This window comes from Ursus maritimus, unplaced genomic scaffold (assembly GCF_017311325.1).
Source record: "Ursus maritimus isolate PB19 unplaced genomic scaffold, ASM1731132v1 scaffold_6, whole genome shotgun sequence".
In the NCBI taxonomy this organism is placed as follows: Eukaryota; Metazoa; Chordata; class Mammalia; order Carnivora; family Ursidae; genus Ursus; species Ursus maritimus.
The window spans coordinates 78,840,930-78,856,125 of record NW_024426774.1 but is presented as its reverse complement, the minus strand read 5'-3'; the positions used below and the strand labels follow the sequence as shown (position 1 = coordinate 78,856,125).

Below are 15,196 nucleotides of genomic sequence, written 5' to 3'. Positions count from 1 at the left end.
TATTTAGGTCCTGCTCGATCTTCAAAATTAAACTTTTCCAAACCACTTCCCAAGGAAATCATATGTCTTCCTCTGTAATATGTAATCAATATCTGTCTAAAACAATGTTCTCTTTCTATCATTTTCTGTATATGGATTATTTCTCCTACTAAACTTCAAATTATTCCAACTCAGACAGAATGGCAATACCACACTATATGTCTCCAAAGTGCTATGCAAGTTGGCTTGCTCGCAACAGCTGGTCTATTTGCTGGAAGAATCTGTAAGTGTGTAAATGAATGATCAGGTTAAATGTTCACCAGAGAAGCTTTTATATGGGAAGTAGAAATTGAACAAGTTGTTGGGGGATTACTAGGACTTACATAGTTGGACAGAAGAATGGAAGAGATTTTAGGTGGGGAGAACTCCAAGAGAAAAAGAAGAGGGACAGGAATGGCCCAGTCAGATATGTCTGACATTCATTGAGGAGAGCCACCTGGCTGGAGCAAATTATGAATTGGGAAGAATATTGGAAGAAGAGTCAGTAGATGATTGAGCCAAATAAGAGAGGATCTTGAGTTCAAGGCTAAGGAGGGTAGATTTCTCCCACAAGGCACAGGAAGCCATGGAATGTCTCCTTAGGAATTTTCATTTTAATTCCATTTTAGCCATTCTGACAGGTGTGAGGTGATATCTCATTGTGGTTTTGATTTGTATTTCTCTGATGATGAGTGATGTTGAGTATCTTTTCATGTGTCTGTTGGAAAAATGTCTGTTCATGTCTTCTGCTCATTTCCTAACTGAATTATATATTTTTGGGGTGGTGGGAATGCAAACTGGTGTTGCCATGCTGGAAAACAGTATGATGGTTCCTCAAAAAGTTAAAAATAGAACTACCTTATGGCCCAGCAATTGCACTACTAGGTATTTCCCAAAGGATACAAAAATACAAATTCAAAGGGGCACATGCTCCCCAGTGTTAATAGCAGCATTATCAACAATAGCCAAACTATGGAAAGAGCCCAAGTGTCCATCAACTTATGAATGGAAAAGGAAGATGTGGTATATATAAATACAATGGAATACTACTCAACCACCGAAAAGAACGAAATCTTGCCATTTGCAACAATGTGGATGGAGCTACAGTGTATTATGCTAAGCGAAATAAGCGAGAGAAAGATAAATCTCACGTGATTGCACTCATCGGTGGAATTTAAGAAACAAAACAGATGAATATAAGGGAAGAAAAAAGACAGACAGAAGCAAACCATAAGAGACTCGTAACTCTAGAGAACAAACTGAGGGTTGATGGAGGGAGGTGGGTGGGGGATGGGTTAAATGGGTGATGGGGATTAAGGAGGGCACTTGCTGTGATGAGCACTGGGTGTTATATGTAAGTCACAAATCACTAAATTCTATATGAAAAAACAATTTTACCACATATGTTAACTAACTAGAATTTAAATAAAATTTGAAATAAAAAAATTAAAAGTAAAAATTAAGGAATTTTAAGTACAGCCATCCAAAGAGCATGTAGGTTTCCCAGATCACAGCTTTGGATTTCATTTGTTATCAGCAGGCAGGTTATTATGATAGAATATAATTAGTATCAAGGAACACTGTCCAAAACCACAAGGCTACCCCCTGGCTCCAAGACCAGTTTAAGACCTCCTTCAAGAGTTTGAAAGTCCTGCTCTCTCCATTTCCTAATGACAACTTTCTCTTCCTCCTCCCTGCCCTCCTCTTCCTCCACCTCCTCCTTCTTCCTCTTCTTCAGTCAGTGTTTATTTTAACTACACTGAATTTTTTAACATGTAAAAGTGGTGGAAGAGTCTACAGTGTGATTTTCTCAGGCCGTGGGTCTCCGCAGTTTGGTCCTTCTTCCAGGAATCGAGTTTCCTGAATGGATCCAACATGCACCTGTCTTAAGCCAAGTTACGCCCACGCGGCGGTAGCAGGAAGAGGCGCCATGCACTGTAAAGTAGGGCATTGTGAGGAGAGATGCCATGTGCATTTCACACTCTACATCCCTGCTTCCCTTTCATGATGGACAACAGAGTCAGTCACTTTGAGAGTTTACAGCTCCAGGGCCTGAAATTTAAATGGCCACTGATAACAAAGTCCTGCCTGAAAGTCAAAGATGGCCCTACCATTCCATTCTGCCCAATGACTCAAGGAACACCCTTCCGTAAAGTGCCGAGAAGCAGAACTAAAATAAAAGATAAACAACAAAATCTGAGGTGACTCTGCATTATCGTTGTTCTATACTATTCTTTTTCTATAACACATGTAGTTGGCTGTTTTAAAAAGGAATTGGGGGACAGTTGTGGTGTTCTTATGTCAGAGTGCCTACTAGGCTGTGCGAGATTCATCTGTTTTCCCCACTACATTAAGTCCTTCGAGGCCAGGAGCCATGGTCATTCCCACATGTGGTAAGGGCATCAATAAATGTGTCTTGACAGAACGACTGAGTGAAAGAATGAATGTTAAATATAATGACTATTAATTATATTTTGATTCAAGTTTTACAATATAGAATCTAAAAAAATCTATATACATTCTTTATGTGTGTAAGTTTTATGTCATTTTTTTTGCCCCAGGCAAATGAACCACCATATATAAAACTATAAGCCCAGTACTTGACACATAAGAAATAATAATCATTAAACATAGCCCTCTTCTCATGTGCAATATAGAAATAGTCTTTCTTAAAGACCAGCAAACATGAAAGTGTATTTGAATAAGTATGATCCAACCAATAACCTACTGAAGTTATTCTCTTTTTCTAAAGTACGTTGAATTTCACCAAAATGAAAATCAAGAACATTTAAGCCAATAGCCCTGTGAACAACAGTGTCCTAACCGTCCTCTGAGCTTCTAGACATGGCGGGTCTGGGTACATGCAATACTCTAAAACAACTGTGTTTAATGCTAACATAAAACCAAGATAAAATATATCCTTTCTGAGTTGTGCCATTTACTGACATAGAATGTAAACCTCTTTGCCACTAGAAAATCCTAATTTGTACCAAAAAGAAGTCTTAGAAATAATTTCACAGTCTCTCAATGGAGACTTAGAAAGAAAAGGTGACTAACTGGTCAGCGGCAGCTCTAGTTCCTTGATTTCCAGACCAACTTCCCCCATTTCTGTGAAGAGGGAAGGAGTGGGTGGGAAAAGTATTGTTCACAAAGGAAAACTCAAGATCCACATAAGACCATTTTGAACGATCTCAGTGCCTATGTGGTGGCATGAAAGGGGGTAGAACCCTAGTTCTAAACTAAGAACGTTACCCTGCTAGGAAGCCATTTTCCATGAGCACTTTTTAGAAATAACGTCAGACCTTCTGTGTAATTTAATGCTTTGACAAATCACACAGGAGTTCTTCAAATTAAGAATTTCCATTCACTCTTCACACTTTACTAGCTCAAAATGAATAGCAATTGTGAAGGAGCTTCTGGTGAATCCACCAGTAACCCCGTCATCCCCGGGGAGGGAGTTAGATGAGTAGACGGAGCCCGCAGTCCTGATCCCCAGGAGTTAACTGCTAGATCCCGTGGCTCAGTCCTTATTTCACACCCATGCTGGAGGAAAATTATAAATAAGCACCAAAATGACTCATAGATTCTACCCCAATAGGACGATTTATCTCCTCCAGTAACAAACTTCATAACAGAGGCAAAGGAGATGTCACGCTTAATAACTGAGATAACTGTATCAGTCTTTCACTTTGGAATACGCTGATTTTAGGGAGACAAGAGGGTAAGGATTAAGTGATCACAGGGTGTAAACCATTATTTTGGATTTTGGCACGAATAACCCTGATTAGAATTTAATCCATGAATTTGAATTCCCTTTATTTCACAAAGGAAACCAAAGGTGCCCCACTGGCACCATTTGGCTCAGGCATAAACCAGTATCTTACTGACATATCCTCTCTTATGCCCCCATATCCCACCACTGAGTGATCCAAGAGTGGCCTGTGATTGTCTTGTTCCTTGCTTTCTGCCATTCTGCAAGAAGCACATGTCACTTTTAAAGAATAAACAAAGGGAGTCATTGATGAAGCCCACAGTGACATGGCCAAGAATGAAGGAAGAATATTTTACAGAAGAATCATTATGTGCTCCTGAAATTTCCAGTGGGCATCATTCCGAGGTCTAATGCCTTTTCTCTAGTTTTTAATGCATAGAACTCGAGATTTTTACCTGCCAAATAATGTCATATAGTTGTCACCTTTAAATAAGAAGAAATCAAAACAACCCAGAACCCAGAAGTATGCTCAAATTTCAAAGCACAATCCTGAAATGTTACAAGGCTTTATAAAGAGCAGTTACGACTTCCTCTTGACTCGAAGGAACAGATTTTTTTGATGCAATAGCAGTAACAGTTAAAATCCGTGGAGCTCACCACCTATAAGGCACTCGCACAGACATCATCTCACATGGAGAACGACTCCCACACCCAGGGGCTTGGGGACTTACCTATTTTTGCAAGGGATGCCAGAAGTATCCAGAGGGTGACCTCATAAGGAATTTGCACGTAGTCATAATCCAGGGCAAAAACAGGTATTTTCTCATCTGCCTCTGAGCTGGCAGCAGCAAACCAAGCATTAGGTTCCTGCTGGGCAGAGGAATTTGTGGATTCGTTCAAATCTGGAGATGCTTCAGAACACTTGAGGGCCACGAGCAGTAGCCACCAGTTCCCAGGACTGAAAAGCACAAGCCTCCGAAGACCCATGCTGTGGGCTTCTCCTACCCCGTGTGCGGCTGTGTGCGGTACATGTGCCTGGAGGAGGGTTTCTAGAGAGCAGAGGCGGCTACCTGGGTCGGAGGTAATATACGTACAGTCTGTGGGTCATTCCAAGAAAAGTCCGAGCGTGTCACTGAATTCTGAGTGTCGATGTTTTCGAATCACCTTTAAAGGATTTGTGTTCAGACAACTCAGCTTCTGGCTCAAAGGCGTCAGTCATTCAGTAGACTCTTTAAAGCCCAAGTCACCTGTGTGACCTTCATCCGATCATGATTTGAAGAACAGCTTAGGAAGAGGAAAAACAGGTCTTCATTCAAAGCTGTTTCCTCACTTCACTGCACACTGGTTTCATCTTGTGAGTGAAAATTAAAAAGGATACCACGGTGTTCATTCCAGGTATCACTGGAGTCCTTCTGGCTAGGAAGGGAATCCTTCCCTCTCCACCAGGTCTCAGTAAGGTGCTACGTGCACCTGCTCCTCCCCCTGCTCTCGCACTTGTTTTAAATGGGCAAGGCTGCAGGTAGCTCCTGCACTACACTTATTTGCTCTGATAGGACTTTTGTAATGAAATGCTCTCCTTTAGTATTTTCCGGGGGTTACACTGCTGACACCTAGTGGGCAGCTGCAATATGACACCTCGGCGTGTTTAATGATGAGCGATTAAGGTGGTCTTGTCATTATCATCCACACAAGGGCATTTTTGAGAGTAGAGAAGAGCGATTAATAATTATGCCAGACCACAGGTGTCAGCCAGGATTGTCCTGGAAGCATGTGGTCTCTGTAAATTAGGAAGGAAGAGGAGGCAGCATAACAGATTACCGAACTCACGAGCAGTAATTCAAAGAAAGTTCTAGGTTTCCATGAACGTTATACAGGAAAAAAGAGAGAGAGAGAGAGAGCAGAAGAGCAAGTTTCATGAAATACATCTAAAACCTAGTTAAGAAAAGCTTCCATGGCACATCCAAATTTTTCATTAAAAAAATTTCATTATTATGGTCTATTTGTTCAAAAAAGAGTGTTTGGATGGAAGAATTTGAAATGGATTCCATGCACCCACTTCTGCTTCTTCTATATCGGGCCAGGTGGCCTTAACCAAATTAGTTACCTTCCAAAGCATCCTTTTCTGAAAAGGGGGAGGATAATAATATCTACCTCATCGACTGGCTAGAAGCATTAAATGAGATAAAGCAAGGAAAGTATCTGGCATTTAAGTGGCACTTAATAATTGCTGGTTTTTATTATTTTTATTCACATTTCTTATTCTATATGAAAATGAGAACTCTGTTGCAATGCAGGAGCGCTCAATAGAAAATGAGAATTATTCTTCATAAACAGTCTCAGTGCCTTTTCCATATCCAACTGTGGGACAATTTATATATATTTTTGGTTCATGCTAGTGAGTGTAGATGACTCCCGTCTTCCACCCCATGCTCAGCAAAGACCCCTGGGAAACGGAGCTACCTCCGTGGACAAAGGCTGGGATCTAGATGCAACCTCTTAATAAGACAAGTTTAACAGCTCACATATGGGTTTTTTCCCTCTTTCTTTTGCAATTTGGCTCTAACATATATCCAATTTAGTCACTAAATTGAGACCATCAGGTTCACTGCAAGGAGGTCACCATATTGGGTCAATATTTTTTTCAGAAAAGATGACATGCATAGCCTTGTAATGGAAAACTTCTTTTGAATAGATATTTTATCTTTTCATTTGCACTTTTATTTTACTTTTGTTTTCTTTTTTTTTTTTTTAAGATTTTATTTATTTACTTGACAGAGAGAGAGACAGCCAGTGAGAGAGGGAACACAAGTGGGGGGAGTGGGAGAGGAAGAAGCAGGCTTCCAGCGGAGGAGCCTAATGTGGGGCTCGATCCCAGAACGCCACGATCACGCCCTTTGCCAAGGGCAGATGCTTAACAACTGCGCCACCCAGGCGCCCCTTACTTTTGTTTTCTAAAAAGAAATGAGAGAGAATGTCTCATGGTGCTCCATGGCAAGACTGAAACTAAGAATCAGAAAAGCTCTGTTCTCCGGCATTAATTACCTGCTTCGCTCCACGAAAGACACTTTACCTGTTTTGAGCCTCAATTTTGTCATCTATAAAATGAAGATACTGTCCATACAAAGTCTATTTTCCTGCTCTAAAATTTCAAATCTTTTGCCTTACAACGAACTGGTCCCTGAGAGTACAATCACTATCAGAAAAGTGATGCCAAGGTCAGGGGATAATGCGAAGAAAACTTGAATTCTACAGCAGCCGACCACCTTGTCCTCCAGGTTGAAGTTTGCTTCCCTCCCCCAGCCCCACAGGGTCAATCCTTGGCACCCCTTCTACCCATGCATTAGTGCTTTCACACAGCCACCTGAAATATTCTTTCTAAAATGGCCTTCTTAATCCTGGTTCTCTAGAAAACAGTCACATGAGTGGTGCAAACCTAAGGTAGCAAAGTGAGAGAAAAAAGGAAGCAACGGAGCAATGCTTCTAGAATGGTGGTGTGGGCAGCTCCATACTACTCTCCCTAGTGTTAGGGAGACAACCGTGATTGGGAAGAGCTATCGCGCGTAAAGGGAACAGCCGTTCAGTCTGTGGAAATTGTCCTATGGGCGCACAGCAATTAAAGACAATCTCCTAAATATTGGTAAAACCTGCAAGAGTCTGTGGCATCACTGGTGTCTGCCCCCACCTTCCCGCTCACTGTGAGGAAAACTCTACTCTGGGCAGGCACAGCCAAGAGGATGGGGCTCCCTCTAACCCCAGCTCCTAGACTAGGGCTACAGCTTCTACTCAGAAAGTCAGACTGTCAGTATTTGTCATCAGTACCACCCCATCTGTCACCCCCAAGCAATATGTTATACAAGCAGTATTGCAGGCAAGTGTGACCGCGAGGTCCCTTCTTCTATACAGCCCCACTCACTTATAGGCTTGAAATTCTACCCCACGCACGGCAGGCCAAGAATACTGGGCCCTAGTCTCTCTCATCGCCACTTACCTGTAGGGCTGTTTCCACACCAGGGAAGACAAGCCAGGAAGACGGCGAGCTACGGCTCCTGTCCAGCTCCTCATTCATAAAGCAGGAGTGTTACTCCAAGAGAAGCAGGTTGCTGTCCCTGTATCCTTTTCCAGAGTGCTGGAGCAGAGGTTCTGCTAAAGGGGAAGGCAGGCCATAGAACAGAGAACTCCGTAAGTAACTCTAAGGGGACTGAGTTTACTTGGAGGAGAAGTAGGGAAGTTCAAGCCTAAGGGTACCGTCCAAAGCATGGAGACGTAGGTAGAGCACAAGTAAGAAGAGCCAGTAGCTCCATGACATCGACACGGGAAAGGCAGACTACTTAAAAGTATAACAGAAGAACTGGGGAAAGAAACAGATAAGAAGAGTCATCATGGGGTCAGAGAAGAGTCAAAGACTGGTCTCAAGATTTCCCTGGAAAGGGCCTGACTTGATTTGGATCAGACTTGGAGCAATTTAAGGCCTGTTGAACACTAGAGATCAGTCAGCAGCTAGCAATTACTGGAGGTAAGAGGCAGGTGTAAGGTTCATGGAGATAACAGACCAGCTAAAAGCTTAACAGGGAGATCAGGGAAAGAGTCAAAGAGAACGCTATTCAAGGTACTGTCTATCCTAGGTGAGAGATGAGGAGGTCGGGGGGATTACGAGTATGCCCAAAACCACATGGGCTGAAGGGCAATGTTAAAGTCTGCATAGAGAAACGGATTTTACTGAAATAGTCCATCCAAGTCACTATACAAATAAATAGACAACCAAACCACAGTGACAGCTGGAGCTGGGGGAGGGGGAAGAATCAGTAATAAGAATCGCTGCAAGATATTACAATGTCTAGTTTATAACAACAGCCAAAATGTAAGACTATATGCTATTTCCAGAAGACAGTTTTTAAAAAAGATTTATTTATTTATTTTAGAGAGAGAGAGGGAGAGAGCAAGTGGGAGGGGGGATGTGAAGACGGAGAGAGATAATCTCAAGTTAACTCCCCTGTTGAACATGGAGCCCAACGTGGGGCTCGATCTCACAACCCTGAGATCACGACCTGAACTGAAACCAAGAGTCAGTCGCTCCACCAACTGTGCCACCCAGGCATTCCAAAGATATACTTTTATTTTTTTATTTTTTTTTAAAGATTTTATTTATTTATTTAACAGAGATAGAGACAGCCATCGAGAGAGGGAACACAGCAGGGGGAGTGGGAGAGGAAGAAGCAGGCTCACAGCAGATGAGCCTGATGTGGGGCTCAATCCCGTAACGCCGGGATCACGCCCTGAGCCGAAGGCAGACGCTTAACCACTATGCCACCCAGGCGCCCCCCAAAGATATACTTTTAGATTCAAAGATACAAGTAGATTGACAATAAAAGGATGGAAAAAATATACCATAACACGGTAAGGTAAGAAAGCTGGAGTGACCATACAAATAACCGCAGCATAGATGTTACGACAATTTTACTGGAGATACAGAGGGGCATTTTACAAAAATCAAAGGGCCAATTTATCAAGAAGACATAGCAATTATAAACTTCTCTATACCAAATGGGATTTGTTCCAGGAATATAAGGCCAGCTAACCATCCAAATGTCGGTCAGTATAACATCCCATCGAAAGAACAAAGGACAAAACCACAGGACCATTTCAGTACACTAAGTAGAAGCATTCAACACAACGTAATACCCCTGCGTTTTAAGAACACTCAACAGAGTAGGAATTGAAAGGAACTTCCTCAACATGATAAAGGCCAACTACAAAAAATCCACAGCCACCATCATCCATAATGGGGAAGATACAATGCATTCCCATAAGATCAGGAGCAAGAAAAGGATTTTCGCTCTGGCCACTCACATTCAACGTTCTACTGGGGGTTCTGGCAAGGGCAATGGGCAAGAAAAATAGGTAAAAGATATACAGATTGGAAGGGGAAAGGTGAAACCATCTCTCTTTACACATGACAGGTCCTTTTCTATAGAGAACATCCTAAATAATTGAGTAAAATACTCCTAGATCTAATAAATAATTTCAGCAAATTTGCAGGATATGACATCAATATGCAGTAACAAATTGTATTTTACAGGAACAGTGCATAAACCAAAATGAAATTAATAGCATCAAAAGCTAAATTTTTAGGAATTCGTTGAACAAAAACAGTGTAAAGCTTGTATTCCAAAAAAACACAACGTTGAAGGTAGTTAAAGAAGACTTAAATAAATGGAAAGATATCCCTGTTTGTGGATCAAAAGATTTAATATTGTTAAGATGGGAATACTCCCGGGGCACCTGGGTGGCACAGCAGTTAAGCGTCTGCCTTTGGCTCAGGGCGTGATCCCGGCGTTATGGGATCGAGCCCCACATCAGGCTTCTCTGCTAGGAGCCTGCTTCTTCCTCTCCCACTCCCCCTGCCTGTGTTCTCTCTCTCTGACTGTCTCTCTCTCTGTCAAATAAATAAATAAAATCTTAAAAAAAAAAAAAAAAAAGATGGGAATACTCCCCACAAATGATCTACAGATTCAACACCATCTCTATCAAAATCCTAAGTTTTTTTTTTTTTTCAGAAACTGACAAGCTGGTCCTGAGATTTATATGGAATGTGCCCAGAAAAACCCCCTCTCAAAAACAAAAACAAAAACAAAAACCTTAAAACAAGAAAAAGCTGAATAACTGAAAACTTACACTTCCAATTTCAAACCTTTCTGCAAAGCTTGGGTGGTGAATGGCTCAGATGGTTGTGTCCGACTCTTGATCTCAGCTTAGGTCATGATCTCAGGGTCATGAGATAGAGCCCTGGTTGGGCTCCCAGTTCAGCAGGGAGTCTGCTTAAGGATTCTCTCCCTCTACCCCTCCTCCTGCTCCTTTTCCCTCTCTCTCTCTCAAATAAGTAAATAAATCCTAAAAAAAACCTTACTACAAAGCTACAGTAATCAAAATAATGTGATATTGGCATCAGAAGGGACATACAGATAAGTAGAGCAGAATTGAGAAAACAGAAATCAGTCTTTCCATTTATTGTCAATTGATTCCTGACAAGCATTCCAACACAACTAATTCAATAGGTAAAAAATAACTTTTTCAACACATGGTGCTAAAAACCCTGAATATCCACATGCAGAAGAATGAAGGTGTACTCCATGCTTATACCATATATAAAAGTTAATTCAAAATAGAGTATGGACTAAATGTAAGACCTAACCTGAGAACTTACCAGAAAAACAGGAATAAATTTTGATGATCCTGGTAGGCAAAACTTTCCTATATACACACCCCGAAGCCATAATGAACAAAAGAAAAAAACAGATAAACTGGATTTCATCAAAATAAGAACCCATGCTCCAAACTGTACTATTAAGGAAGTGAGCAAGACAATTCACAGAATGGGAAGAAAATACTTGTAACTCACATGTCTGATAAAGGACTTGTATCCTGAATACATAAAGAGCTCTTACAACTCAATAATAAAAAGATAAATAGCTCAATTAAAAAATGGACAAAGAATCTGAAAAGACATTTCTCCAGAAAAGATACATAAATGGTCAATAAGCACAGGAAAAGAGGCACCATACCATTTGTCAAAAGGGAGACAGGAATCAAAACCACAATGAGATATCATTTTATTCTCAGTAGAATTGTAGAATGGCTAAATAGTAATGATAATCATAACAATAATGGGAAGGAAGAGGAGGAGGCAATGATGATCTGTTCTGACCAATGCTGCCAAAGCTAGCAAGGATGTGGGTGGGAAGGAAAATGCTAGTGGAAATCTAAAATGGGTCAGTTTGGCTGTTTCTCAAAATGTTAAACACAGCGTTACCACATGGCTCAGCAATTCCACTCTTAGATGTATCCCCAAGAGAAACGAAAACACACATCCACTCAAAAACTTGTCCATGACTATTTTTAGCAGCATTACTCATCATAGCCAGCGAGTGGGAACAGCCCAAATGCCTATCAACTGTTGAATGGATAAATCAAACGTAGAATATCTATATAATGGAATGAAGCCCTGACATGTGCTGCAATACGAATGACCTCAAAACAATTATGCGAAGTTTAAGAAGCCAGCCACAAAAGATCGCGTATCAGAAGACTTGATAGGATGTGTCCAAAATAAGCGCGTCTGTGAGATGCAAAATAGATTAGCCGTCGCCCGGGGCTGCGGTGAGAGGGAAATGGGCACAGGTGGAATCCAGAGTGACTTCTCACGGTCATGAGGTTTTCTTTGGGTTAATGGAATCTTCTAAATTCACGGCGATGTTTCCACAGGTCCGTATATATCCTGAACGCCATCAAATTGTACACTTGGAATGGGTCACTTGTAGAAAATGTGAATTAGATCTCAAAAAAGTTGTTTAAAAATCTAGGCAAGGAGACAGGGAAGGGAGTTCGTTTGTTACTACTCAACAGCCATAGCTTCACAAGAAAACACAATCAGTTGCTTGGTCACATGAGGTATCTTCCAGAAAGTGTGCAGAATCACCGTGCTTTGGAAAGGTCTATGCCAGGTGGGTGAAATAAAAAATGATTTACCTGGAGGGTCCTTTTGAGCTCTGAGCTCTTACTGGTCCACATTTGCCCCATTGGGCATTAACTCCTTCTACTTCAGGATGTATTTACAGAGTACCCGTGGGAAAGACCATACACTTAGCACTGCAGGGCTTCATACTGACTTGGAGGTGAGAAGACGAGCCATAGCCTCCTTGGGTCCAGACAAGCTGAGACCATGGAAGGCTTAAGCCTGCAGAAGCCACTGATGCTGCTGCAGCCGAAGACTGTAGAGAAGCTGCCAAATGCCTTAGTATTTCCCCCACCCCCACCCGCATGCCAGAGCCAGGGAGCTGGGGAAATGGATGGTTTCCGTTTGGAAGCCCCGCCTACCACGCTGCAGCGCACCGGGCAAGAACTGGAAGGTGAGCTGCGGGTTCTCACATGAGACAATACGCCCCTGCTCAACCCTGGTTGGGGAAACTGAGCTCAAAGCGCGCAGCAAAGGTTTGAGCATTCTAGCTTCCTAAGACTATAATCCGTCTACTGGATGAGAAGCTGCTGTTGCAACGATATCTGCTCATGCGCTGGCTCAAGGGCACCTGCCCGAGACCGATCTGATGTGGGACCGGTGGAACAAGCAAGGTTATGGTAGCCAGAGCAAGTAAGTGGTTGAGACCCATGCAGATGGAGCCAAGGAAATCCCGGATGCGGGGATGATAGAGGAGGAGTTGGAGTGATAAGAGGGAGGGGGCAGAGGTGGTGGGACTTAAGCTGGGATCTAGTTAAAAAAAAAAAAAAAGCCTCTCTGGTCCATTTATTCCTTAGCATAATGTGGGTGACTTGCAAGTTCTAACCCCCGATTACGTGTCCAGCTCCACTTACCCAAATTGCTTACGGTTCCTTGGAGACAAAACCTGACACTCTCCTTTCAAACCTGCATCATTGTAAATGCCCCTTCCCTGGCACACCTCAGCTCTACATCCCATCGCTGCCCCTCATCTGAATGATGCATCTGGCCCTTTAGGGTTCAAGCCTGGAGCATCCCACTCCCTTCTACTCTCCAAGAGGGTTTCTCTTGGGACTTACGTTAACCTGTCTCCTCCCACCAGATGAGGAGCTCATCGGAACAAGCACTTCCGTGTTTATCTTCGAGTTTGCGGTGCCCAGCGCCTTGTCTGTCACGAAGGGGCTGTGCTTGATTGACAGCGGTTGCAATCCTTGTTGAAACGCAAAGTGTTGGGCTCAGTCCATTAAGCATCTGCCTTCGGCTAAGGTCATGATCCCAGGGTCCCAGTGGGCTCCCTGCTCAGCAGGGGAGTCTGCTTCTCCATCTGCACCTGCTCCTGTGCTCTCTCTCTCAATTAAAAAAATAAAATCTTAAAAAATAAAAAAATAAAAAAAACCAACAACAAAGAAATGAAAAGAACTTCCCACGAACCTCAGTTATTCCACAATCTGATTTTCTCAATAAGGAAAAACTAAACTCTTTCTTGGAAGTTCCAGAGCAAACTCATGGCTTTCTGAAAGTCAAAGCTAAGGAAGACAATGCTAAGAAGTCTCTGGAAAAGCTGCATGCTGAGAAGGCTTCTTTGTGAAGCAGGACCATGGGGTGGTTAAGAACACAGGGTCTAGAGCTAGATGATTTGCTTTCAAATCCCAGCTCTCCTATTTACTGGCTTGGAAAAGTGACCTTGGAAAAGTGACTTAAAGTTTTTGTGCCTTGGTTTCCCCATTTGTAATGTAAAGAGAATAATAAAGATAAAAGTGTTTGAGCCTTAGGTGAGCTGATATTCATACAGAGCTTAGCACAGTGCCTGGCACTAAGAAGCACCAAGTAAGCCTTGGTTAAGGAAAGAAGGAGGAGAGGAATGGGGAGGAGGAGGGCATTCTTCATTCAACAAACATGATGAATTTGCGGTCATATGTCCTGAGGATAACAGGAAGGAAGAGATACTATCTCAGGAAGAGAATGTGATGTTTCAAGAACACATTTTGCATGGAGCAGGTTTCCCTGACTAGAACTGAGAGGATGCGGACACTTAGGAAGGATCCCAGCAATTGACAAGAAGGAGACTTTTAGTTACATCCTTATTGTTCAGTTGAAGCAAATTCTTTCTTATGTGTCTACATTATAACAAGATCCACCTGATAATTTTCAGTTTATTTGACTCCTTGAGAAAGATCAGTTGAGAAGGTTTCAGGGCCCTGCAGGGAGCTGGACACTTACCCACTCATTGTCATACATAGAATTTATAATTTTTTTTGAGAGAGAAGAGAGAGAGAGCAGGGGAGGGGCAGAGGGGGAGAGAAAGAATCCTAAGCAGGCTCCACACACAGCATAGAGCCCGATACAGGCTCTATGATCTCACGACCCTGAGATCATGACCTGAGCCAAAATAAAAAGTCAGATGCTTAACCAACAGAGCCACCCAGGCACCCCTACATAGAAAGAGATTTTAAAAGTAAAGGGAAAAGGACCAGCTTTCACTTGCAAGACAGAGAATTAAAGGACTTATTCTGGAATTTTAGGCCAGCAGCAAGCTACTGAATGATCTAATTTTTGGTGTAATTATCCAGATAACTGTATAGGCAGTAGAAACCTGGTCTGCCCTGATCTTCCATGCCTGGTCCCAAGAATCCTTGTCCTCTGCTCTTGGAAATCCATCTACTCATACAGTCCAGTGGTGGGGGAAGGAATGACCTGTTGTCCTCTCCCCCAGTGGATCCCTTATAATTTAAGTGACCATATCCTGTCCACCCTCATGGGACTAATTAAGGGTGGTGCACCCCGCAGAGGGATCGCCCATCCCCCAGGGCTCCAGCTGTGCCTAGCTGGAAGCAGAGTTTTGGGGGTTTGGTCTTCTTCCATTTTGACCCTCAATTTTGTTTCCCAAAGGCAACTTTTGTCTTAAGAGAAGCTCCAAAAGAAACAAGGGTAAAACTGACACCATGCTCTGTGCCTGCATGTGATGAGCTGGAAAGTCC

At 42.5% G+C, this 15,196-nt stretch overlaps 1 protein-coding gene across 1 annotated transcript in view; it reads right to left on the bottom strand.

The window, feature by feature from the left end:
* SLC9A4 (solute carrier family 9 member A4) overlaps nucleotides 1–4,791 on the bottom strand; it is a 65,350-nt gene extending 60,559 nt beyond the window's left edge. The window contains exon 1 of the mRNA XM_008699104.2: nucleotides 4,462–4,791. Coding sequence (XP_008697326.2) covers nucleotides 4,462–4,717 — 256 coding nt within the window. The 5' untranslated portion in view covers nucleotides 4,718–4,791. The remainder of the gene's footprint in view (nucleotides 1–4,461) is intronic.
* Nucleotides 4,792–15,196: the final 10,405 nt, after the last annotated feature.